This window comes from Leuciscus leuciscus, assembly GCF_965113295.1.
Source record: "Leuciscus leuciscus genome assembly, chromosome: 15".
Classification (NCBI taxonomy): Eukaryota; Metazoa; Chordata; class Actinopteri; order Cypriniformes; family Leuciscidae; genus Leuciscus; species Leuciscus leuciscus.
In genome coordinates, this window is record NC_138739.1 from 37,902,109 (window position 1) to 37,929,999 (window position 27,891).

The following is a 27,891-nucleotide window of genomic DNA, read 5'->3' on the forward strand; positions in this document are numbered from 1 at the left end:
CCGATAACCGATAATTCTTTATATTTGAAAGCAGATAACCGATATATATATATATATATATAAGAACATTTTGGCTTATACCGATAACCGATAAACTAATAAAAAATCATCGGAATTATCGGTATCGGCCAAAATAACCGATAATTCACGAGTTCACACTTACATATAATTTGAAGGGTAAAGTTTAATGCGTATTTGGCGTGCTGTCCGGAGGGAGGGCTCCGAGCTCGGAGTTCGGCCCGAACCCAGAGTACTCCCCCCGTATGTAAGTGTTTAGGACTAGAAGGGTGGAGAAGGGGTGGTGGAGGGATGCTGCAAAACTGTCAATGGAATGAGGTGAGACTGCTGAGTATATATGCACCTCTTACCATTGATCGCTGAGTGCTCTCCACCTGTGTTAATTATCTGAACGTGCTCCTCCCGAACCTTGTTAATAAAACATCATTTCTTTATATTTGAAAGCATTACATATATATATATATATATATATATATATATATATATATATATATATATATATATATATATATATCGGTTATCTGCTTTCAAATATAAAGAATTATTGGTTATCGGTATCGGCCAAAATTTTCATATTGGTGCATCACTACCTAAAATAATGTGCAACTGAGTTAATAGATGTAGACAAAAATGTAATATGATGTGATGGACTCAGTATGTTGTGAGGTTTGGTCAACTCACCATTGAAGCTGACCGACCGGATGTACTTCAGGAGCTTCTTGCCACCAGCGTGCTCCATCTCCTGACAAACGCCCGACTGGTCGGGACAAAGGTCCTTCTGCATGTTGTGCAGGGCGTGGGCCATGGCGTACACCGCGTCGATCACAAACTGCACCTTCCCTTCCTGCTCGTATTTGGAGTCTGATCCTATTCGCTCTTGCCCTGGAAGGAAGAAAGAAAACAAAAAGTCAAAGTAGAGTGAAGACTTTCAAACATCTGTAGCAAGATGTGTGCCTAAATGCTCTCGCAGGAGCACGGAGAAACAAAGGAATAGGATAAATGAAGTCAACTCTGGAAGTTTTTGAAGAAAAATGTGAGGTAAAGTACAAAAGCAATGGAAGTTATCACACTTTAGGAACAATCTTTCATTTGAAAAGCCATGGCGTGTTTTGGCCGCTATCTTTAACACGGTGAAAAGTAATGCCTGAAATTGTAGGTGCTTATCTTACTTTGGTCTCTAATGTTGTCACATTCTTGCTATCTTTATCTTGGGTGGTTTAGAGATTTATTTCCAGCGATAGCTCAAAGGCAGTGTCGAGTGTAACTACCTAAAAGTAGATTCAATAACATGACAAGTTGTCAATTGTGTAGCTTTTTTTTAATAACCTTGTGAAAAAGAAGTGTGCTTAATTGTATTGAATGTGCACTTGTAGTGAACTTTCAGATAATATATGTATAAAATAAAATCCACTCAAGTGTACTTAAAGAGAGTACGCTTTCATGACAGTGTTTCTTAATACACTTTTAAAAAGTGCACTTTTAAATTCAAATTAAAGGTTACTTTAAAATACATTTTAAATCATTGTTTTAATAATATTTTGTTGTGCTTCAAATAAGTACTTATTTGAATGTGTTTACTAACATACTAAAGTACATTTAAGGCACTTAAATAATTAAATAACATTATTTTAACCACAGTGTTTTATTCAATATTATATTTAAAGTTAATATATTTAGAGTCCCACAAATAATTGTATCCCTTAAAACTCACCTTTGATCACCAAAATTACATATTTAAACGTTTTTTCCATGAAAATTCTTCATGCCTTAAAATAGCTTGAATGTAACTCTCCACCCGTGTCTCATTTAGTAATCGCGGTTCTATGAATATGTAAATGAGCCCCGCCTCCACTCCCTCACTCCAGCTCAGAGATCCACTCATTGACGATCACTCGTTGATCTGATTGGTTACAAGGTAGTTTGTGACGTCAGAAACACCAGCGATTTCAAACTGTGTTTTTGAGACTGTCTTTGATTCACTGCAGTTTTAAGGAGAAAATACTCAGCAATGCTGTCGACTTATGAATTTACACATGGTTTGTATTAAAGCATATTAAAAACACCACATAGACATTAGGGCTTGCACAGACTAGTCGAGTAGTCGAGAGATCGACTACTTCAACCACTATTCGGCACTGTCGGAAACAATCGACTACTCGAGCACCCGTTAACCATAAATGAATTCAAAATGGCGAACATCACCAACAGACACCGCACATCAGATGTGTGGAAGTATTTCATCAAGGATGACAAAAATATCGTAATTTGCCAACTCTGTAAGGAGCCGTTCACATCTCGCGTCTAAAACGCTCTCCTTCTTTCCACAAGTGCTTGCGCTCCCATGGCGCCTGTCATTGCTATGCAACCATGAACTGCGCTCTCCATGATGACGAGGAAGTATCAGCAAAGGATTAATGATTTCTAGCCCTTGCATTAGCTTTATTACCACTAGATATATTTATGGAGATGAGTAATAAAAACCCGCCCTGTACAGCTATGATCAGCTGTTCGGCCGAGCTTTCGATGATGTTACGGAAATGCAAGCTTATCGGTTGTTTTTTGTCTCATGACCTGCGCACCGCTTGCAGCATTCTGAAAAGTTGAGATGTTTTCATCTCGCCGCGGCATAGGCGCGCCTGGAAAACGAGCGCGCCGCGACTGCGTCGCTTCCATTATGAGCGCGCTTGCCACACGCCTACATTTGAAATGACAAACTTTAGCACGCAAAAAATGCGATATGTGAACGGCCCCTAAAAGCGGACATTGCGTCAGAAATGAAAGGCAAAAACGGTTATTTATTTGGCTTTACTCTGTGTTACATGAAAATTAAAATATGTAATGTCATACTCATAATTATAATGTTTTAAGAGTTTACATATGTAATTGTTGCATTAGGCTATGAATTGGAACATGTATTGATAATAACTATTTCATGTCTTTTCATTTACAGTCGCATGAACCACGAGTAGTCGAGTAACTCGAATATTGTTTTGATAAGAAATCGACTAGCAGAAATCAGTAGTCGTGCAACCCCTAATAGACATATAAACAACATTACAAGCTTAATTTCACTACAGGAGGGCTTTAAATGCACTAAATTGCAACTTCATCATTAACAAATGTGCAATTATGACATTCAAGTTTCAATAGAAATGGCATTAAAGTATATTTTAGTTTACCATAAATGATTGTCAGTACATTCAGCATTACACTTTAACCATATAGAATAAATTATGGAATTACATATAAAGATGTAAGTGGATAAAAAAGCACTATTAAGTGCCTTTAATATAAATTTAAACTATAATACATTTTCATTCAATTGTAAATAACATGCAGTTAAAGGTATAGCGGAGGATCTTTCCAAATTTTAGATAAGACCCGCCCTCTCCACTTTTTGAAAAGTTTGATTGATTCACCAGAATGATTGACAATTAGGAGGACCAATAGTTTAGACTACCAAGTGTACTTAAAGAGAGTGTGTATTTAGGAAGTAAAACATCCTCCGCTATACCTTTAAGTGACCAAAACATTATTCTTAGTAGTTTCATTTATAATGTCTTTTATATAACACTCTTTTTAAAAGTATGCTAAAGTGTACTTTTTTGCCACAAGAAAAAGTACAACAAAAGTGGCAGGCTGTTTTTATAGCATTAGCCACATTTAGCATGGTTTCCCCGTATACTGTAGAAACTGTGTTAAACAAATTATAAATATAAGACATATATATGTAAAAGGGTAAAATACATATCTGAATAGGTATTTCTTCAATGTAGCTATACAATCTACTTTTGTGAGTAGCGTTTAGTATAGCTTATTTAGCTTTTTTTTGCAGTTAGCTTTTAGCATGGAAGCTACATGGAAGTTTTACAATTTCTTTAAGTGTTGATACATTTTCTGCTGAAAAGGGAAGTTGGGTGAGGCATTTCAAAGGATTCATTCTCTTTATTAAAATATCAAAAAGGCTTTAGCTACATCATAGCCGTTAATCACGGTTTGTTAGCTGCTAATACGCTTTTGTAGGGACACTCACATTCTAGACAGCATTTGATTGGACGAAAATTTGTCTAGTGCAGGATGAGTCATCAATAGTTTGTTTTGTTTTCCCAGAAGAGACTGTCATTTATGAGAGACTGAATCTGCTAAAAGTACATTTTGTCAATTCTATGAACATGTTAGCACATAGATTAGCCTCATGGCGAATAGACAGAGTCTTTCGGTAGGATTTTTTTACTAAATGACTTTTCTCTTCAGAAATGTCACTGAGAGTCAAGATAATTTGCTATGCATTAATGGGAAATGTATTCCACACACAATCTTCTCAGGATCTGACCTAGTGAGTATACCTTTACCTAAAAATTTCTTAACAACAGTGGACAGACTTTAGGCTCACCCTAAACTGCGAGGAAAACCGTGACAGTTCTATTAAGTGCTGCTTTTCCCTGATCCACTGGTGGAAGTTCTCATGGGACATCAATGGAGTTCAGGCAATATTCTAAGCGATTTCTCTCCAATTAGCTCTGCCGTCGTCCAGATCTGACACCCACCTTTAAATGCCAGTCTGGGTTCCCCAGGGACGCTCTTATAGTCTGTCTTTGCACAATAACGCCTTTCATTAAACATACTACAGCTGGCTTAGTCGGCTCTTCTGTCCCGCCAAGCGTGGCTAACTCAAATATGTGTATTTTCGAGACAGCTTCATCATAAATGGCCCTAGTCTGATGGGGAAGGAATGGGTGACTCTAATAGTGCCTGACAGAACAGGAAAACTAGCTTGGGGAAATATCAGCTCATCCAAAAGTGCCATTAGATCTTTTCAGCGAGCTTGAGACATCCCCATCTGGGATTGGACTTCATCCACAATGATTGGATCTCATTATTTACATGATATTTACTTGAAAGATGATTGACCGACGTCTTGAAGACATCCTTTGAAAAAATACCCAACTTGCAGGACGCTACTTTTCTCTTTCTTTCTGTCATTAGTGAAGGGCTATTGAGATGCCAACGGAAGCTTTCTCCAGGTAATATAGACCTCCTTGGTATAAAAAGAAAAGGTTGCATTTCACCTAGACCTGGGGTTTCAATAAAAATGAGATTGTATGCATGTATCCTTAACCATTTGTCAAGATAGATTCTCTAGTTAAAGAGGTTTTACACTTTCTCAACATCTCGATGGCATCAAATTAAAGGTTATGACAATTCATCTCAACATGGTCAGCACAAAAACCTTGAGGGATTCAGATCAATAGACATCAATGACCCCAGGCGGTGACAAAAACCCCATTCTGGCAGAGGTTCGTTCACGCTGAAGGTCACAACAACCATTAGAAAATAATAAGCTGCTCTCATGGTGACAGATATCTTGTTCAACAATACTTCACAATTACACCTAGTTGCCATTGACAGAAATGAGTACTGAGCTCAGAAGCTTTTTAGAAAATTGCCTCAGTCTCTAATTTATCTTTTCTTTTTGTCACAAATTACTACTTCTGAAGGTATCGACCAGAAATGAATTGCGATACATTTGCGTCATCAACGCGAGTACTACATTGCGCACTAGCAGCAGCTGTTTAGCACTTTTAGCTAGGTAAGCATTCAGTAGGAAAAAAGGGCAAATAAAAAAATACAACCAAGTTTGAAGCCAAATTGCATTTAAACATAATTGACTCCACAAAAACCGTACTTGAGGCTATGCCGCTTTGGCATTGTTCACTCATGTGTACACTGTAAACAAAAATCAGCTAATTTTACGGTAAAAAAAAAAAACAGCTAAGGTTGCCAGTAAAAAAAAATAAAAATAAAAAAAAAATTTAGGGTGGAAACATAACTGATTAAATGAAAATAAAAAAACATCAAATTTGAAGTGTCACACGAGGAATTATGGGAATGTCAATTTACGGTTCTTCAATTAAAACTGATTAGATTACTTTTTCACTTCCAAAAAAAAAAAAAAAAAAAATGAAATTATCAAAATGTAAAATTACATGAAATGTCCCATTAGATGTATTACAGTTTTTCACTGTATACAGTAAGGCAACTTTTTTACAGTCTTTTACCCTTAAAATTACACACTTTTTTATTTTCATTTTTTACACAGTATCCCAGTATCCCAAATTTATTATGTTTTTTTTTTTTTTTTTTTTTTTTTTTTGTGTGTGATGAAAACAGGCCAGGTGTTAATGCAGAATAAAACAGACTTGATGTACACATGCACTTAAAAGATTTAAGCAAATGTCATGTTTAATGTCAGGTCATTTCATAATTCCATTGCGTTTAATATTAATAATTGGCTTTTATTCAAATTCTAAATCTAAAGCCCACAACATACTTCAGTTTTGAAGCGAATGCTTATACAGCCGAACGCATAGCCATTCAAACTATACTCCATTTCCCAACACAGGTGATTGACATGTGCACTAGAAAGTTACATCCTTGTTTAATATCTGCGATTTTCTCACCAAAACTATGATAGATTTCAATTCTTTGTACTCTTTTAAATTAGAGTCACGTGTTTCTATTAACCCTTTAATGCATACCTTGTTCTTTAGTGGACCAGGATGTCATTCACTACCCTCCTCCTCATTCATAGACATCAACCTTCTTAGTATTGCTCCATCAATTCATTATAAATAATATAACAAAAAATAAATAAATAAATAGAAAAGAAAGTCTGTTTTCCCATTCATTTTTTGTAAAAATTGTACAGGGTCAATAACGACCTGAGGTATGTAACAGTATGTATATTTTTTTCTGCACAACAATAAGTGAATCTTTGATGATTGAATAACTGCAATTCACCTTTATTCCTCAAGTGTTCCTGAAGTGATGTTTCACTCATAGTTACCGCAGGCAGAAAACAAATGAATAGGAAGTATCATCAGCAAAACTTGAAATGGCTCAGCGATTTACTGCAGAGCAAGTCCTGAATGCAATCAAATATTATTGTCACTGTCACTTGATGGTGGATCTGGTGAAGAAGCTGTCAGCGATCAAAATATTGATTTTGAAGATGTTAAAAATTATAGTTTTGTGAATATGTTTGAGATGGTGAATATGAGCCAGATGCTGAATGTACTGGGTAATGAGCTGATGTTATAAAACATCTGCTCAAACTGAACCCTTCCAAGCTCCAAAAGATAACAAAATATGCTTTATTTTATTCTTCTGTAATTGTTACTCTATATCAGGAGAGTTTTATATTATCGCGACAGGTCCATCCGTGATAGATATAGATGCAGTGCTAAAGACCCGAATATGTAATAATGATTGTCGAAACATTCATAAGGGTTAATGCAGTCATATACACGGGCACCAGTTGTTGTGTTTCCAGTAGTTTCTCGATTTTCCATCTTTTCCGATGTGCCCAGCCAGTGTTGCCACCTTGTGGACAAATTAATTAAACAACTAATGTGCGAGCCTAGCATACACAGTGTGTACGGTTTGAATCTGACTGCAATTTACGTCAAAAAATGTACGTCACATGCTCTGCGCACATACCCTAGCATGTGTGTAAAAAACGACGTTTACTTTAAGCTTTATGCTTATAAAGTAACCATCAAATGTGCACAATTCGTTTTTTTCAGCATTTCACGTCACATTTTCAATACAGCTTGTGAAGATAAAAGTGGTAAAACACATCTCAGGACAATTCCCTTGCATCTAGCGGTTTCCGAATGTAAAGATGTGTTCCATGAGTCTGCGTCTGCACATTGCAAAAGAAAACCGGCTACTTTTAGTTCTCCTTGTAAGAGATAATTAAGAGATGTGGACCCACTGTGGAGCCAGCCTGAGGCAACTCTACCCACAATCCTTTATTCTAAAACAAACCGATGCAGCCATTCATGAGCGCAAACAGAGCGCCTCACCATCCACCCCTCCTCGCAAAAGATTTCTTTTGATCTCCAAAATACCTATTAGGCATTTCAGAGCTAATTAGGTAGCTTGATTGTGTTTAAGTAGGAAATAAAAGTGGTAAAAGGTAACACGTCCCTCCCTATCACTATAAAAGAGACTTCACTGCTGGTGCCACTAAATTAAGGCCCTGTTTACAGCAGGTGTTAAGATGCGTTTTAGTCGATCGGATCACAAGGAGACGAGGGAGACACATTCCCGTTTACACCTGGTGTTTTAATCCGTCTCTTTTGTCCATCCGACCCCTTCTTTCCTGATTTCTTCAAAGTGGGAGGGTAAATGTGTGTGTGTTTTACATATGAACGCGACTGGAGACGACAGAAAAACACACAGAGAACATCAGCTTTAGTTTCTGTTCTGAAACCCATAAGATCACGCCGAACGTGTGTTAGGAATCAGGAATGGTTAGAGAACATTGTGCTTGGTACGTTTTTCCTCTTCAAGCCAAACTTGGGTCTTCAGTCGACAAAGTTTAAATCCCGTCTGACTGGCGCACTTCCCATAATGTTTACGCGTTAGGTCAGTAGGAGGAGAGTACACTGTAAAAAATTTGGAGTAGGATTTACTTGAAAAAAGCTTGCTAATTTTTTTCACTCTGAAAATGCTAGTAAATTTACAAAGTTTGCCAAGTAAAAACCTAAACATTTATTAGTAGCTTTAATTAGAAATCTTTAAGTTAAATTTACTTGGAATATGGAATTAAGTAAACTTTACTTAACCTAGTTAAGTGAAAGTAACAAAGATAATAAGTAATTTTAACTTGGCTAGTAAAAGGTTGATTGATATCGATTTAGTTGAATATTCCTTTGCATTACATTTCACTCAAACAATAATATTGAATTATACCAATCATTTATAGTATGTGCTTTACTTAGATTATCTAAGTAATTTATAAGACATCATGTCAGATGTTAAGTCTCATGTGAATGCAAATACAGTACCTCAATACTTCGTAGACAATACACAATGACGGTAACATTTGATGGATCATTTTTGTGTTTGAATGTGTCATTTTGAGCAGAAAATTTACTCAAAATGTCACAAAATGGCAAGTTACTAATCCTGACAACAAAAGCAATGATAAAACAGTGTAAATACAGCTGGAAAACAGTGAAAAATGAACCTCATTAATTATTCAAGGTCCAGTGCATGATGGGAACCCCAGTATCAGAAAAGTTGAGTAATTTTTACTTAATTTTATTGAGTTGATATTTACGCTTTCATTTCTACTCGCTTGAAATAAGTACTGATATGGAATTTACTTAGTTTTTTAAATTCTTGCCTGGACTAACTTTTTCATGTAAATTACATTGTTTTTTTTCAGTAGTATTTACTTCACCAAAAAATCATTTTTTACAGTGTAGATGGTCTTTTGTGGCTGTTTGAACACATTCGACCACATGAGCGTTTACACTACGAAAGCAATCCGGTTGAATGCCTTTTCAACTACCTCTGGAAGTGGTTGAAAGTGGACGAGCTCAAAACGTTTTAGACCCCGTTTACACCTGTATTTAGCCTCGTCCACTTGTGATCCGATCGACCAAAACGCATCTTAGTACCAAATGTAAACAGGGCCTAAATTAATCCAGAACGTCATTCCGGAACCTTCCGGAAGTGTGTATTCTATTTCAATCGAGAGCTGCTTTGATCTTGTCATGTCAGAACAATAAAGCCTCATTGAGTGGATAGATGGATGGATATATGGTTAGAAGGAAGTAGGGGTGTTTTTTGCCTCTGATACGCAGGGAAATGGCTGTCACTCTCATTATTATCAAGCTATAATTCTGCAAAACCTGCCGCTGAAAATGGAAGCGATCCTGGAGCATGTGCTACATAGATAAACATAGCATGTAATTATGGTGAATAAGATGTCTGTGGGCTGATTGGCGCCTGCTGAAAGAGGTCAAAAAAGGAAAGGAACAAATCCGGTTGTCCCCGTTTCCTCAGAACAGAACATCCTACACAAGAACCGTTTGTTTGTGACCGATACAACACACTGAGACTCACACAAAGAGCAAAACTGTTATGACAATCAATCGATCTGATTGGATGACTAATGTTTATCAAGTCAACGTGAACTCTCTGAGTAAATGTATTTTGAGACACATTTTAAATAGTCAATGCAAATGTCATGTGGGTTCATATGAATGGTATTACCCCCAAAACTTTGTCTTCATAAACTTTCATTAAAAACGTTGCTCCAACGCGGAATGCTCAGTTTTTACAATCCACAAAACAAAAATCTAAATATAAAACCAAATCCTGGCCTATACAGTACTTATACAGTACAAAATGCACCACATTATGGAAGTAAAAGAGGTTTTCACATTTGTTTCCTTGAATATGTTCCAGAATTAGTGTCCCTCAAACAAACAATAAGAAATACTTTTATCTACTTTTACTAGAATGACAAATGCAATGCAGAAATGCTAAAGGTAAATGACAACTTTTCAGTGAAGGAAAATCTTGATTTGCCAATGTGTTGTGAATTATGTTTCATGTCGACTTCGACGCAGTTCACACACAGAATCCAGACCTGTATATTTAAATAAAGAGCATTTAGTACAAGGCTGCAAAAAGTGCGTCATTCTGAACATTTCTATAGAAAACTCTGATGACAGCAATTCCACAGATGGAGTTCGGCAATTTCCCATTTATGTTTTCTTTTGTGACGGAACTTAGAAGCTGTCATTTTCATGAAGTGCCATTGCGAGTCTAAATTCAAGCACTCAGGTGCCCAGAGGACTCTGAACTCCAGCTCTTCACTCCAAAAAGGGCTTTAAATGCATTCCAATGTCACTCCGAAAGAGAGATGAAAGTGTTGGAAAAGCACAGCATAAGCAAACGTTTCTCCGAGCATTTTGTCTTGTTGTGCGGTAAAAGTATTTAGAGACTTTCTTTATGACATATACATGAGAAAGTTCTAATATTAATAATAAATCAAGACTTTTCACAGTACGTTCACATGAAGACTCCACTCATATCAGCAGGCCAGATGTTTTATTTTTATGGAGCGGGTCTCTTGATGGGGGCCGCCATGTTGAGGTCACATGACCAGTAAAAATACTTTGATTTAAAGGTATAGCAGAGGATCTTTCAAAATTTTAGATAAGACCCGCCCTCTCCACTTTTTGAAAAGTTTGATTGATTCACCAGAATGATTGACAATTAGGAGGACCAATAGTTTAGACTACCCACCAGGAAGTAAAACATCCTCCGCTATACCTTTAAGTCTAAACCCCATAGAGTGCAACAGCCGGGTAAAAACTTAATTCATATTCTCCATAGGAAAATAGATTTTTAAGGATAACTTATAAACCTTTTAAGACAGCTTTACTGTGAGCCATGAGGTTGTTTATTGATAGAATTTGCTTCTGTTAAACCCGTCAGCCCGAATTATTTCAACTTAGTTTCAAAATAATCCTGTTTGACCGCGGAATTCCTGGAGGAAAAAACACATTACCCAAGATGCTGTACAGAAAATTTCACCAATCAGACGAAACAATCAAAACGTGCCAAAAGATCTCATTAGCTATGCCCACTTCCATTAGGAAATGATATTGATCTCTCTACGCTCTCAAAATACTATGTATATATGCACATTTTGCAATAAAATATATTGTTTTCATTTATAATATATATATTTTTTAAATTAGTAGTTTTATATTCCTCTATTATTTTTAATTTGATGATACGGTTCATAATGCTTCATGGGATTGTAGTTCTTTCCCTCATTAAAGTGGTTAAATACACAGTCTTGTACCTTTATTCGGATTTTCAAATACCTTTTTGCTTCCAATCAAAGTTTGCAATGTTATGATTCACCTCATATTTGGTTGACTTGGTCTATGGCTTATAACGCTTTAATAATAATACTTTTTTGAAATCCCTATGGGAGAAATGCCAACAGCATATTATCGGACACTTTGTTTCCGATATATATATTATTTTCAAGAAAACATTTTGTAAATTAAACAAAAAAAGTTGTGTAGCTGAAATAAACTACATTAAAGATACATTTTCAAAAAAAAAAACGAATTATCTTACTAAATGAAAATATCTTGTTTTAAAGACATCTAGTTTGACTACAAGTCAAAAGACAAAATATATTGATTAACAAAATGTGTGTTTGTTGCCTGTTAGAATTTTGGCACGAGGTACCAAAAACTGACAGCTATATTGCTGCTAACTATCTCAATACGTCTTACTAATGTTGGAGGTGGAGAACGTGCCATGCATGTAATGACCTGTGTGCAGGAGCACATCAGAGAACCCCAAAATTTGATTACAAATTCACAGTGACTTTCCAATCTAGCCATCTTTAATTGTGTCTTCTCTTGTACAATCGTGATCCTGGACTACAGCCAACTCCTCTCTCGCCTCTCCCATGTCATCCATCAGACCTGACTCTCCTTTGCCCTCTAGCGCACACTGTTGTTCCAGGGACGGCACCATGTGCTTTCTCTCTCATCACATACTCGAGCCCTTGATGTCTGTAAATTGGCCCTCACACCGACGGCGTCTCCGGGCGATATAGAGTGGTGTTGCCAGCTGTCGCTGACAGAAACTGCCGCCACCTCCAGTTCTTGAATATCTCACCTCGTTGTGCAGAGACTCCCGGAGCAGACAGGACACTCGATAAACGAGATTTCCCAATGGCTACATCTCGCAGAGACCACAAACTGATGAATCTAAAACTTTTGGATGACATATATCTCTATCTCTGTGAGTTACCAGAACCACACATGGAAAAAAAAAAACACAACAAATCCAACGCTATCTCACGACCAATCTGTAGGTCAGATTGGAGCAAAGGTGGCTAATTCATATGAATTTGTATGATCTCACTCGTACGAATTTGTACGATTTGTCTAAATCACAGTGATGGGTAGGTTTAGGGGCGGGGTCAGGGGTAGGTCAATTTTTTTACGAATTGCTGTGAGATCGGGTTGAACAAATCACACTAAATAACATATCAGACAACGGTTCGTCTAGTATGCCTGAGTATGTATAGGACTGGCTTTTCTATATGTGAGAAATTGTGACCATTTTGATGAGCCTCCCTAATATGCTATTCGATTTGGTCTCAAATCCATAAAAGAGATAGAAATTTCTACTCAGGTAGCCAGGCTTTTAATAAATTGCCTACAGTCGATTAAATTGCCTAAGTTTGCAACTTAATCTGGCCAAGAATTTTCAGAGTTTTTACGTGCCGTTTAGTGGGCACAACATACAAAAAAGTTGGTACCACAATAATAGACAATCATGGAATACAAAATGCACAAAAAAAGACCAGCAAGGTTAACGATTTTCAGTCAGGTCTTGCCGTCTTTGTGTGCAATGTGCACCAGACGGTTTCCAAACAGACTGTGGGCGATCTGTGGGCGTGCCGGCAGTCCATCTGATGCTACTACGAACTTGATATAATGTGTAGGCGACAGACACATAGTTTCTACCAGATCCAAGTAGGTTCAATGTGGTGTAGATCGCAGATCAGCTCGGCTACCATTTAAAGGGCCTCGTTTGACCTGGTAGACCATTTTGTTGTAGCTGATTAGAGCTGCTAGACCACCTTGGACCTGCAAGAAACCGCTCCAATGTGTTTTGTGACGTGAATTATTGGCTGCCAAGAACATGAAACCACTGAAATTCAATGTTGCACAATAAACAGTTTTGTACTGCATTGGTTACTCACTGTAAAATATGGATCCTGCAGAACCCAAAAGTTGCTGTACGCTTTCCTCAGTTTTTTTTCCTACATGACAGCCGTGCACGTCATTAGTCAATTAACTGAGTTGTCACAGTTTTCATGGGTTCAAATATCAATACATTTCTTTGGACAGGCATCATATTTCTCATGGAAATTTGAAGGGACAGATTATACAATACAGAACAATTATGGGTAACAATTTCTTTGTCATGCTTTTTATTTTGTTAGCATGTAGTCAATAGTATTGATTCTTACATTAATTACTCTAGATACTCCAGAGTGTTTACCCCTTGTGTGGATATTGACTTAACCACAGGCTACAGGACAGAATACAGGCACTATACAATTTCAAAATTATTTTACGAATTAGAAATACAATTTTCAGTAATTATGCATACTATTGCTTAAAATGTAATGTCCTGCTCAATTTTGGATAATTGCCTCCAAAGCTATACCTAAAATATTAAAAATAAGAGATGAAAACTACCTTGTGTGCATGCTTCTTTTATCCTGTTATAAATATTCCCAAATTTTGGTTGACAATCTTCATGCACGTGTACTCTGTCTTGTAGCTGACTGGGAATTGGGAACCAGTCAGCCTGAACTAGCCATGATGAGCTGAGGGAAGATTATGTAATGGGGAGCTCTGTTACAGAGGAGAATGTGCTTTATATTCAGAAACGCAGCACTAATAAGCCGGAGTCAATGAGCCTGACAGGGTTCTTCAGGTTTAGCCAAAAAAAAGCTAGGAAACTGTGGTAACTTTCATATTTTTCATTCACTGCAGCAAGTGTCTTAATAAAGACTGGCAGGTTTGTAATTCATTGCTGGAAAAAACAGCTAAAGCTGGTAGCTATGTTTTTGAACACGGTATCTGGTTATTAGCTGGTCTAAGCTGGTTGTTAGCTGGTCCAAGCTGGTCATTAGGTGGTCAACCAGTTACCATGCACTTAATCAAGTACTGTATTACCAGCCGGTAGCTGGTTTGCTGCTGTTAATAATGCTAAAGTCCAACCTAAGCCAGTTATCATCTACCAAAATTCTGTACAGTTACCAGCTTAAGCAGGATTCCAAGAAGGATGTCGGTACTCACAGACAGAAAACCCGAATTTCAAAGCATGACGTGTTTTTGGACCAAAAAATAGCTATTAACGTTTACCTGTGCACTTTCTACTAGTGTCTTCTTTCTTTGAGGAACTCATGAGCTTGCAGTTGAAGTTCTCCTCCCAGTACTCAGCGAACCAGACGTTTCTTCTGTTGTTCTCCAGTGTGCGTGACATAAAGTAGCCGTCGAAACCTGAAAAGGACAAGGCAGCACCATTAACGATAGCATCAGGTTATCAGTGACTTTCCCTGAGAAGCCATATACCTTAGTACTTCTAATGACGAAACCAGATATCTAACTAGTAATGTCATAACAGTGCCAAGTTTTTCATAATTTCCAACACTCTCATTGTAGGTTACGTACGTAAAAAAACAACAACAAAAACAAAAAAACATACGATCTTCATGCTAACTTGTTTTTCTATAAATTGTACATTTTCATACTAACATCATATCGTATAAATATCTTATATCGCAAAATTGCCACCTCATAAAATAGTTACGTTTTCTCAGGAGATCGGGTTGTTATTTTAGTCGTCATCACCCTGCTGAGAAAAAACTGAATTACTGACCTGTAATAATGTGTTGCTAGTATGCTGGTGTAATTAGTTGTAACTAGCTTAACCATCAAGACTCCAGCTTCTCTAAGCAATTCAATCTCTGCATATGAACTTTTTTTTCTGCTTCCCCAACACAATAATTAGTACCCTTACTTGACATTCTTTACATCAGGTAGCTTAGCATTTAATCAGACCGTTCGCAGACAAACAATAACATTTATCACTCTGGATCCCAAATAGTCTTTTGAGTCTGTCCTTGTTGTTTGGCATCAAGGCTAAAAACATGCCTCATCTAAATAGGTTTGTGGTGTAATGAGGCTTTCATCCACAGTGTAGCTACAAGGACAAAGGTCAGCAGAACATTAATTTTGCCAGAGGCATCGGCTAACCTTACATAGTCATAGCTCATTTAAACTTTGTTTGCTTCTACTCTGTAGACTGCAAAGGAAGTGAGTCCGGGTCTGCCTTGCCCACTAGAAAATAAGTGTTAAGAAAGAGATAAGGTGTTATCATTAAGCTGCTACAGCAGAGCTGCCCTAAGCCAGTCAACAAATGCAGCTGAAGTCTTTAATGCACTCCTGGGCATTGCATACTCTTGAGTCGGAGCAAGCATTCAGTCTATCTGTGGTTCCCAAGTTCCATCCCCTGAGTTGGCATGTTGAGGGCTGTAGCCTGGTGGTGAAGTCAGTCAATTCTTCTGTGATCGGAGGTGAAGACTAAACATTTACTGTTTAATTAAATTTTTTTGTATTATTTTTCTTTATTCATTTTCAAAATAATTTCATAATGTATTTTGTGAGAGTATGTTGTACATGTGTGCTGAGCAGGGAGCTGGGAGAGCTATATTTTGCTTAGAGGTATGTGAGCAATGCAACGTTCACTGAGCAGAGATGTTCCAGTGATGATGATACATTAAATGTGAACAATTGGCATGTTCTTTACAAGGAAAGGAATGTTTCAACTGATGCAATGTACCACAAATGTATACACAGAGGGAAAGTGGATTGAACCATGTATAAACATGAGGTATACGTTCCATTTTTAAACGTAAGCAACATGTTTTTCTACCTTACAAGGAAGTTGTAAATCCCTCAGTGGTGTATATAAGCTCAATGCTTACTGTTCTGACTCAGGGAAACATAGAAGCATGATGGGGTGAGGGAGGAGAAACACTGAGAAACATAGAGGCATGAGGGGATGAGGAAGGAGAAACATAGAGAAACCATTACAGCTGGCATGATGGGGTGAGAGAATAGAGAAATGGGGAACAGAGAAATCTGGAATGAAGACCTCCTGACCTATAGCCTTATTCTGCTATTCCTGTTTCTCTCTGTCTGATACATGTATAAAATAATAAATATAAATCTCTTGGCAAAAGTAACTGGTGTATCTTCCGTGATTCAACCATAACGGGGGGAAAGCATGATTTTCAAATCTACAGGCAGAATCAAGGTACTCAAAGTGCACATAAATCACTTATTGAGAATTATTTTGGCAGAAAGTAGATTGTAGTGTTGGTTTCGAGTCCACCTTAGTCGAGCCCAAGTCGAGTACAAGTCTTAAAACTAATCGAGTCAAGGTCAAGTCCGAGTCCAAAAGGGGCAGAGTCCGAGATGAGTCAGAGTCCAACTAAACAATACTGTATTTCATTAGGTCAATATCTTTTTTTAAACCTCAACAATGTCAACTTTAAATGTAACAAAAGCAAACCTTTATTGCATCTTGCCATTTTGATTTCTTGTCTTCTCATAATTAGTATTCTGTAGTCTGCTCAGCAAACTTAAAGTCATGTAATGGAAGTTATGGCCAACTTGATTTCTATATTGTGACTTTTCTGAGTGAAACAGCTTTTTAAATGCAAAAAGCTAGGGCGGGGTGGGACTTGACTTATGCAGCGATATAAATTTATGAATTCAAGACGGGGGTGGTAATCGGGGTTGCTTGGTGAATGGAAACAGCCTATTGGGACCTGAAGAGCCGAAAATGCAAAGTGGTAAGGGGACAGGGGAGGGGACAGACCTACAGTCTTGCAATGGTATGCACTGTTTTTAAAGCTATAACTCAGGGCCAACTCAAAACTGTTTCATTTTTGAATGCATTTATAATTAACAAATTACATTGGAAGTTTATTGTATGGATCTATGTTTTCAAATTGATGAATATTTTGGTAGTGCTTTGCCCTGCCTGCCTATATACACGCGAAACACCTGCAAATAATTACGGTATATTTCCAAATTTACCATAGTAAAAACTAATTCGTATATAAAACAAAAGGGATTTTGTTGTTGGTGGTGTTTCTGAATGTTGACCCCTGTAAACTACTGCTTCAAAGATGATAGAAACATTATTTTCCTTTGAAACTAGAAGCTGCCACCATGATTTAAAAAAAAATATTCAAAAATAAAAGTAAATTCAAAAAAATAAAAACACACGATTAGGCTACTAGTCAAAATAATGTATGTAAAAATTTAAAAATGACAAATAAACATATTAATCAAAAATACAAATGAAATAATACGTTTTTCATGTAGGTCTACGGTATACTAGTATAGGCTACTACAGAAATAGCCTACTACAGACATTTAAGAAAGTAAATGTAAAAAAAAAACTTAAATCAGATAATCTTCACTCTATGCATTAAATATAAATGATCATTATTATTTAGTCAAGAGAAGTGAATTATGCTCTCTTTTATTTTTTTTATATATATTTTTTTATTATTATGATTAAGGACACAGACAAGAGCAGGTTTATTAGGCTGCTATCACTTTAAGATTTGATGGACAGATCCAATATACTGACACATCTGATTTTACCCAACTGTTTACATTCACTTAAGACATAACTGACTGTTTACGTGAATACTCACTGAGCCGGCCACTGGGAAGCACAATAAGATGTGAAAGAGAATTTAATTTGGTATTCACGCGCTGACTGATGAGCGTGTGTGTGCGCACAGAAACTCATCTTAGACAGCTGGCAAGTATCGAAATGATTGTATAAACAGGTAAGAGGTTAAAAAACAAAACAAAAAAAAACATGTTAATGATTTACTTTCGTGACAATGCAGTACTGACCCGATCTGGCTAGTGACAATTCCGTCTCAAAACTGTCCCGAGCATAATTCACCGAATTCCTGGACTCTGGAACATTTTTTGAGTCAAGTCTGAGAAAAAATGCATCCGAATCTGTGACAAGTCCGTGAAAAGTTGTACTCAAGTCCGAGTTTGAGTACCCCGATAGCGAGAAAGAGTAAAAATAAGCATTTGCCAGCCAGATTCGATTTGACATTTCCCACATGATCACAAGAATGTGCATTTTTGCATTTCTTGTGCAAACAATTGACATAAGAATGGCTTTACAAACTATTTGTGAGCCAGATTTGAATTGAATGCAATTATTCATTGAACTACAATTGAAAAAGCAATAAAAAAAAGATCTACAAATGATTCACACAGAAATTCGAACAGCTCATGTAGGACAGAATGAGCGAATAGAGATAGGGAATGTAACCGTGAACCGTTGCGAGCCAGATTCAAACCCACATTTCCCAAGTGATCACAACAATTAGGCACTACCACTAGGGTTAACATCATACGTCGAGTCAAAGGTCACTTTTCCGCCTGAGCTACTGTAGACGTGTGTACACGCGTTACTTTTTAATATAACTCGGATTGTGTTTGGCTGAAAGATGAAAGTCATATACACCTAGGATGGCTTGAGGGTGAGTACATTATGGGATAGTTTTCATTAGTGGGTGAACTAATTATTGAAGCTAAATTATTCTTCAGGCTGATTGATACATGTTTTCAGTTTATTTGTCAGATGACCTCGAACAAATGTGCTCAACACATCACTTCACAGGCGTACTTGACTCAGAAACTGATCCTCAGCAGGTTTGCGTGCTCGCTCATAAATTCTACTAATTGCAGCTTATTTGTACAAAAGCCTTGTACACAAGAAACTCCCCAAGGCCTGTCTGTGTCATTTTCTCCATGTCTGGAGGACAAAGCTCAGAGCTTCACCTTTTGTTTAACGCGTTGAACAGCTGCTCTTTTGCCGAGCAATTAGCAGGCAGCCCGTGAACCTCCTCCATGGCGGGATTCATGAACTGTCCTTGCTATCCAGTAATGTTACTTTTTTTTAATAAATATTATCAAACTTTACATTACTCAAAAGCCATAGGGGGATTCCATTAGACATGAAAGCCATTAAATAAACCACTAGACATGAAAATATGATGGGGAGACAGTTTGCAACGATCCATTGCATATGGTGTCACATTCATAATGCATCTTCCTAATTTATTTAAATGGAAAGACCCATCAAAAACCCATTTAAAGCATTATATATATATATATATATATATATATATATATATATATATATATATATATATATATACCGCAAATATTGGTTAAGGTGGTAAATATATGTTACATTTACATATTTAGGTGTAATGCACAAGGAATAAACCACAACAAGGTAATAATAATGTCAAGTGTTTCAGGAAATATTGATCTTTTATTTGATGAAAGGGATCGTGGATCAGTGTTGACACATAAACTAGCACAGCTATGTAGGAAAACCATATATATACTCTTCCCTAGGGCACAAATTTAAACCAAAAAGATTGAAGACCAGCATGCATTCCTTTAAAGCGCATGTAGGCAGTCACATGTGTCTTTCCAGCTTTTCAACAGGCAAAGGCATGGAAGATTAATTCAGGCAGGCCTACGCCATTTCCTTCTGACTCCGCAACCCACGTTCAAATCCATTGTCATAGGAACCATGAAAGTAAATGAGAAAATGTTTCCCACTACCACCTCACACATCCTGAACCAATTTATAAAACATTACGTTCAAGTTTTTAGACATCCCAAAGCCTCAAGAGGAACCGTTCCAGTTTGGGACGCTTCTCAGCTACGCCAGAAATCCGAACTGCTTGCGGCATCAAGCCATGCGAGAAACCTCAGGTGACAATCACTAGCTCTGACGACACTTCAAATAAAGCGCCTGAGCCTCGAGTGCCACGCTAGATCTTCGGCTCCTCGCAGCGATTTTATGAACGGTCCGAGGTTAAACGTTGCTCAGAGCCTGTAAGGAGAAAAGGCAAACCAAAGTGATCTCCAAATCAACAAGGATCACACTCCAAGCTGTCACTCTGCTTCGAGTGTCTCTGTGCGGCTGATATAACGTTGCTGCGGAGCGCAACCAGCTAATGCACTCACAATTTGTCTACGTCTCTGAAGTGAGCTCTAGACTGATGGGGGCTGACAACTTCAGATCGATTCTGCTAAAACAAGTCATTGGGGGAGGTGGTGGGAAAATGTATAATAATTTCAATGGTGGTTTTTGTCAGATGAACAGCAAAATAAGGAAACAGGCTTGTTTTTGTTTTGTTTTCAGAAAAAAATGCCAGCATTAGCAGTACCAAATCATTTGCACAGTCTTTGACTAAAAAAATGAATACATTTTTAAAGTAGGCTACCTATGCAAAACTGTAAGTCCTTTGACTCTTTCAATGTCTTGGTTCCAAGTCTAAAATGTTCTGCTCAGTGTGGATTCAACCACTGTAGATAAAATGCTGAAATGCTTCCATTATTTTATTATGTTTAGAAACAGGTCATTAAACCAAACACTCCAATGCTGCAATCTACATTTTATTACTATTTTGTATTACAGTGCTTGCAAAGCACTAGTATATTGATATTACTTAGACATTCTGATTAGGGTTTGTTCTAAGTGTTAAACTTTTGTAATGAATTCTTCCTAAACTTGGAGATTTCATTTAAAGTCAATAATTTTATCCCTTGACACATTTTTTGTCCTGATAAAATAATTTCTTAATGCTTTAATTTCTTGAATGTAACTACACCCTTGCTTCATTTAGTATACAAGTGGAAATACTGGTTTAATTCAGCCTTGTATGTTTAAACCAGAAACTGATTCAGAAGAAGTGGAAAAGTGAATTATACAGGGTCGTATCCAAGTCGATGTATCAGAATGGTAATGCGTTTTATGTATCACTCTCTACAACGTTGGACACATAACGGTTATTAATATGATTAGCCTTTGGCTTGACTATGTTATCAAACAGCTAATAATGTGTTGCTAATGCTACACAAACCATGTTCCTTTTCGAGGGAACATGTCCAATGACAACACTTTGGGGAGCGCCTTCAGCGTGACAGCTCCCGAAGCACATGTGCAACTTAGTTCAATTCTGATTGGTGCAACTTCATCCTGCAACGTGGGCCGGCAGAATATAGATATAAAGGGAGCTGGCAGCTGTTGTCAGCTTTCTGATCTTCAGCAAGAGCTCTTAGTCTGTTAGCAAGCGGTCTTAGTGTAGTCTTAGTTGGTGTTGTCTGTCCCGTAGACCACACACACGCACACACACACACACACACACACACACACACACACACACACACACACACACACATATATATATATATATATATATATATATGGCCGGTGAACAGCAGCAATTCAGAAAGTATGTTCATCCCTGTCCACGTTTCATTCTGGTTTCACGTTTCACACGATCTGAGTGTTAGCTGCTTGGGAGCAGAGCATGCTCCGTCAGCCCTTGAGAGCGTAGATTGCAAGCATTGCGAGCGTATGCCCTTGAGAACACTGCTCTCCCAGCTGGCGTTGTTTGACCAAAGCGACCAGCTCTGCGCTACACGCGGTGCGGGTCCTGCGGTTTCTGAGGCAACCCGGCAGCTTCACTCGTAGGTATTGCAGACGGAGCTAGCGGAGGGGTTAGAGATGGCTTCGGCCCTTTCTCAGCCCTCATCTGCTAGCTCCAGCGCTCACACTCGGGATCCGGAAGCCGGAGGTTGAGGTTGGGCTTGTCTAGCTCAGAGGAGCAAGATGTGCACAACATTGAAACAAATGATTTGGGTGACTCACCAGCCCAGTCACTGCAGTATGAGGAGCTAGTGGAGGTTGTAACTCAAGCTTTGGCAAGGTTGAACATTGAATGGCCAGCTGAGATACAAGAAGTGCAGTCAGCTTCACAACCTCCAAATCGGGGCTTGCCGTTCTTTCAGGATCTCCACACTGAGGTGTCGCCATAAGTTCCATGAGGCTGCTGCCAAGGGGCAGCACCAGCCATCTAAGTCGGGCTTCACGATCACGATGCATACCAATACCGGTTCTTCCATTTGGCCTAGCACTCTTCCCGTGCACTTTCCCGAAATATATGGAAGCAGCCCTAGCACCACTCAGGCTCAAGGGCGTACGAGTTCTCAATTATATAGACGACTGGCTGATATTGGCTCATTCGCAAGAGATGGCAGCACGGCATGATCGTGCTTGAAAACATGAAGCGCTTGGGTCTGAGGCTCAATGCAAAAAAGAGCATGCTCACTCCGGTCCATCAGACAACATATTTGGGAGTTGTATGGGCCTCGGTCACGATGCAGGTACAGCTGTCTCCTGCACATATTGAGTCTCTCCTGGCCATGGTGTCCAGAATAAAGCTAGGCCAACGCATCACTGTGAAACAGTTCCAGAGACTATTAGGGCTCAAGGCAGCTGCATCCAATGCGATACCTTTTGGCCTGCTGCACATGAGACCGCTGCAGTAGTGGCTCAGGTGGCAGCTTGCTAGAAATGTTTCACCTTATTACTCGTTTCCTCCGTGGTATTCTGAGGATGAGGCCTTCGACCCAGGTTAGAATACCTGCATGGGATCTAGTCGTGGTATTAATAATAATAATAATAATAATATTTCATTACATTTATATAGCGCTTTTCTCTGCACTCAAAGCGCTTTACATAGAAGGGGGGAATCTCCTCAACCACCACCAATGTGCAGCATCCACTTGGATGATGCGACGGCAGCCATATTGCACCAGAACGCCCACCACACACCAGCTTACTGGTGGAGAGGAGACAGTGATGAAGCCAATCAGTATATGAGGGTGATTAGGAGGCCATGATGGACAGAGGCCAAGGGGAAAATTTGGCCAGGATGCCGGGGTTACACCCCTACTCTTTAGAAAGACATCCTGGGATTTTTAATGACCACAGAGAGTCAGGACCTCGGTTTTTTTACGTCTCATCCGAAGGACGGTGCTCTTTGACAGTATAGTGTCCCCATCACTATACTGGGGTGTTAGGACCCACACAGACCACAGGGTGAGCGCCCCCTGCTGGCCTCACTAACACCTCTTCCAGCAGCAACCTGGTTTTCTCAGGAGGTCTCCCATCCAGGTACTAACCAGGCTCAGACCTGCTTAGCTTCAGTGGGCAACCTGTCTTGGGCTACAGGGTGATATGACTGCTGATTAAAGGGGTTATTAGAAGGGTTATCCTTGGCAGCCTTAAAGCCTCTGGACGCTGCATCGGACAAGTGTCTAGCCTTAAAGATGGCGTTTCTGCTGGCGATGACGTCTCCCAAGAGAGTAGGAGACTTACATGCTTCGTCGATTGCTCCTTCCTGTTTGGAATTCGCTCCAGGCGGAGTGAAAGCTATTCTTTACCCGAGACCGGGTAATATACCTAAAGTACACAAAGTATGGCATCTTCTAAGGCTTTTTTGTCAGGGGCATCCCTTCAAGATATATGTGATGCGGCAGGGTGGTCCTCCCCACATACCTAAGCTCATGTCCTGAGCTGTGCCTTAATTACTTCACACTAGGACAGGCATTTGTCAGCATGCCAAAGCGGGCATTTTTCCCCAAAAAATATTGTCATTGATGCAGTGCGAGTTCCCTTGAAAGGGAACATCTCAGGTTACACATCTAACCATGGTTCCCTGAAAAGGAAACGAAACGCCTAGTCCCCTTGCTATAATTCCTGCATGCCTGGAATCGGCTTGCTTCAGTCGATCAGAGGCTGACAACAGCTGTGATGCCAGCTCCCTTTATAGCTTCCGCATTTCGCCCGCATGCATCACCGGGATGACGTTGCACCACTCAGAATTGGACTAAGTTGCATACGTGCTTCAGGAGCTGTCATGCTGAAGGCATTCCCCAAAATGTCGGCAAAATGTTCCCCAAAATGACCCAGCGTCTTGTTCTCTTCACAGGCAACCACGGTTACATGCGTAACCTGAAACGTTCCCATTCGTCGTCTGAGAGTCAGACAGCTGCCTTTTAAAAATCAGCATCTTTAGAAATGTTTTGAACAACTTAGAACGTCAGTGGAGAAAGGCATATAGTTCATCATAACATCGTAATATACATCATATACATAATTCACCCGCTATATTGCTAAATGTACCCGATTTTTCCTGTCCCTTCTTAAAGGTGTTCTTGTGCTCCCAGTGGAGAAGCCCATCTCCGCACGTTGGTATTGCTTGCATGTTTGTGACGGTAGGAAACTTGGTTGGTTTCAAGCCGCGTTTTTGAGACTGTCTTTGGTTCACTGCAGTTTTAAAGAGAAAATACTCAGCAATGGTGTTGACTGATGAATTTGCACATGGTTTGTCTTAAAACATATTAAAAACACCACAACGACATATAAACAACATTAAAAACATGATTTTCACCACAGGGGGTGTTTAAATTGGAGACCATGGTAGCCTTTTTTACAGCATGTTTTTTATATATATATATATATATATATATATATTGTAGTGTAGTAGTTTATATTTTACTTTTTTAAACATGCAGTAAAAAAGACTACAATGATCTACATATACTCATATATACATTTACTAGCTATTACTTGTTTATCTCTGCTCATTCAATTTAAAACAAAACTGGTTTTCTACATGAATTATTGAAACCTCAACTCTCTTAATTATTCAGATTTGGTTGAAAATATATCACCCTGAGATTTAACACTAAATAGCCCTGCAGTAGATTTATATAATATAACTGGGTCATAAAATAGCACATTCCCATATCTCTCATTGTGGCATAAACATTGTTGACCTTTATCTTTAATGCGACTGTATTTCTAAAAGTTGCCAATAGTAATGATTAGCAGATACACTGAACAAAAATAGGTTTACTTTGAAGCAATTTTCACTTGGAAATTGCAAGTAAATTTCATAAATAATAAATGTCAAGTAACACTTTAAATTAAAAGATTTTTTGAAGTATGAAGACTGAAATAGTGTTTCCTTGTAAAACACTGCAATGATGTTTGTTTTATTTACATAGTTTACAGTGTATATGCATTTCAAATTTACAGCCTTACTGATGACTCACAGTGCACTCATGGGCATGTCCAATTTTTTGTCCAATCAAATTGCATCTCTATAGAATGAGAATGTCCTTCCCCTAATACCAACTCCTGCTGACTAGCAATGGTAAGTAGCAAACCATGGCTCATAGCTGTGATGTAAACTAAAGGCTTTTGGCTTTTTAGAAAAAAAGGGAAGGGGCCATAATATGTCTCACCCAAACATCCTGTTTAAATGAACACATGAATGAAAAATGCACTTTCAAGCAATTTCATGAGGTTGTTAAAGAAGCAAAAAATCCATACCATTAAAAAAAAAGGTTTATATGAGTATTACTGCTAGGTAAGTGTTCCGATCAAAGCAATCATAAATGGCAATGATCCCAGTCCTTTCAATCTAGCTCTTGTAATGGTATTTTGTGATGGTGGTGATGGTGAAAGGGTTGTCACTGTGAGTTTAGGGTCATAATCAGAAATCCTGGAGTGACAATTCCAGGCTCCCTGCTGTTAGAGAGCCATCTACTACATAACACAATAAGCACCCAAACAAACAAACCCAGTCGGAGGTCACAGCAGAGGCCTGGACACCAGCTGTGAGTCTAATGGCCAAATTAAAACTAAACCAAGAGACTGAAATGCCACATGATGAGGCCGAGATGAACCGCTTTGTGCACAGTTTGATCCAATTACAGGCTGGGCCAAGAATGTCAGATTCCTGCTAGCTCATATGCTAACGTCCGAGTAACAGCAGGTGGAGAAATTTTTATGTATGAAAAGTTCAGGCTCTTTGTTTTTGTGTCTAAGTCACGATTAAGAGTAGCTCTTTAGTGGCAAGTCACGATTCAACATTGAGCTGCAGGTATGTTATGATAATAATAGTGCAAGTAATAATGCAAATGCTAACTTTATAATCCTGTTTCTCAGATGGCATAACATGACAAAACCTAACAAGATATTGTGGCCACATTTTCAGAATTTGTTCCCACAACTAATTAAATTTGTTTCATTGTTGTAGGTAAATCGTTATAACCAAATGAATAGAAGGGAATTGAAGAACAACATGGTCTCAATTTAACCAAAACCATGGAATGAATCAGTACAAAGTGGCCACGATTAACTTAGGGGCCATTTACACAACACCATTTTCAACTAAAAACGTACAGTTTTGGCGCATTTACGCGACAACAGTGTTTCTGGGGCCGGAAAACCCAAACTTTTGATTCAAAGTGCAAGTTTTTGAAAGCGATACCGCTATCGTCTCCGCGTAAACTACAAAAACGTGAATTTGTGAAAACGGTGACGTCATGAGCATGTCTATTACGTGTTCAGTCTATAAGTCGTAGTGTTTCTTTACAAAGTGACATCGCCACCTACTGGCTTGGCATGAATTATACAGCGTTTTCAGTCATTTATACGAATCTGTGTGAACGTGGATCGTTTTGACAATGTTGTCTTCTGTACGTGAAAGACGCAATGGAAAAACTTTCCCATCATACATCATATCCTCGATTTGACTAAGACAATAGAACAGCGAATTAGTAACATATCCTTGTAATTAGTACAACATGGCCACGATTGAACTAAAACAATGGATTGAATTAGTGCAAGGTGGCCACGATATAACTAAAAGCAAGCTCACACTACATGACTTTTGGCAGGATTTTTCTGTCACAGATTTCCAGATTTCACAGATTTCCAAGGTCTACGACAAAACCCCTGGATCCAAATCCGTGCTTGTTGCGGTCGGCGATGCCCGTTAAGTATGAGCAGGTCAGCGACGTGATCTGAGCCAGTCTCGAGCAGCCACATATGCTGCAATATTTTCAAACCTGCTTGATATTATTATGACAAAAGCCGTGTTGTCTAATGTGAGCACCACAGAGACTCAGGTAGCCCTATAGTGCGAGCGTGCCATAAAATGATTGAACGAATTAGCACAACATGGCCACAATTTTATAAATCCTTGAAAACTATTAGCAAAACTTTGCATGAGAAAAGAAAATACGACACCTGACTTCTTTATATATGGGTTACTGAGTTTGCTAATGTATTGGCTCGCTGGGTAAAATTTGAGTTATGAAGCAAAACCTGTTAAGTAGGTTTAAAGTGTGCTGTTAATGCAAAACTTTAAAACCAATATATATTCTAGTAGCTAAACTGCAGGACTGACACTCCTATGATTAACCTTGCATCATACTGTAGCATCTCTAGGCTATTTCCTAAGTGCTCGTCACATCGGAGCGCTTGGAGTATTCTGGAAGAGACGGGCTGCCAGCTAGATTTAACCACGAGTTTCCTGACTGGTGAACGAGTGGCTATTGCACTGCACAGCTATGGGGGTGTTTTAGCCTGTGATGGTTTCATAGCAATAATTCAAGTAAAGATGGGATTTTAATGTAACCATCAGGTTCTGTTGGGGCTTTGAAATCCCTCAAG

At 38.5% G+C, this 27,891-nt stretch overlaps 1 protein-coding gene across 3 annotated transcripts in view; it reads right to left on the bottom strand.

Moving 5' to 3' along the window:
- Window positions 1–27,891, bottom strand: part of grm7 (glutamate metabotropic receptor 7) — a 221,421-nt gene that overhangs the window by 81,275 nt on the left and 112,255 nt on the right. For 2 of the 3 annotated variants that reach the window (XM_082137816.1, XM_082137815.1), the window contains exons 5-7: window positions 24,547–24,690; window positions 14,802–14,939; window positions 700–900 (exon numbers count right to left, since the gene is read on the bottom strand). In XM_082137816.1, the coding sequence (XP_081993942.1) occupies window positions 700–900; window positions 14,802–14,939; window positions 24,547–24,690 (483 nt within the window). The remainder of the gene's footprint in view (window positions 1–699; window positions 901–14,801; window positions 14,940–24,546; window positions 24,691–27,891) is intronic. The other variant, XM_082137817.1, reaches the window with a different exon arrangement.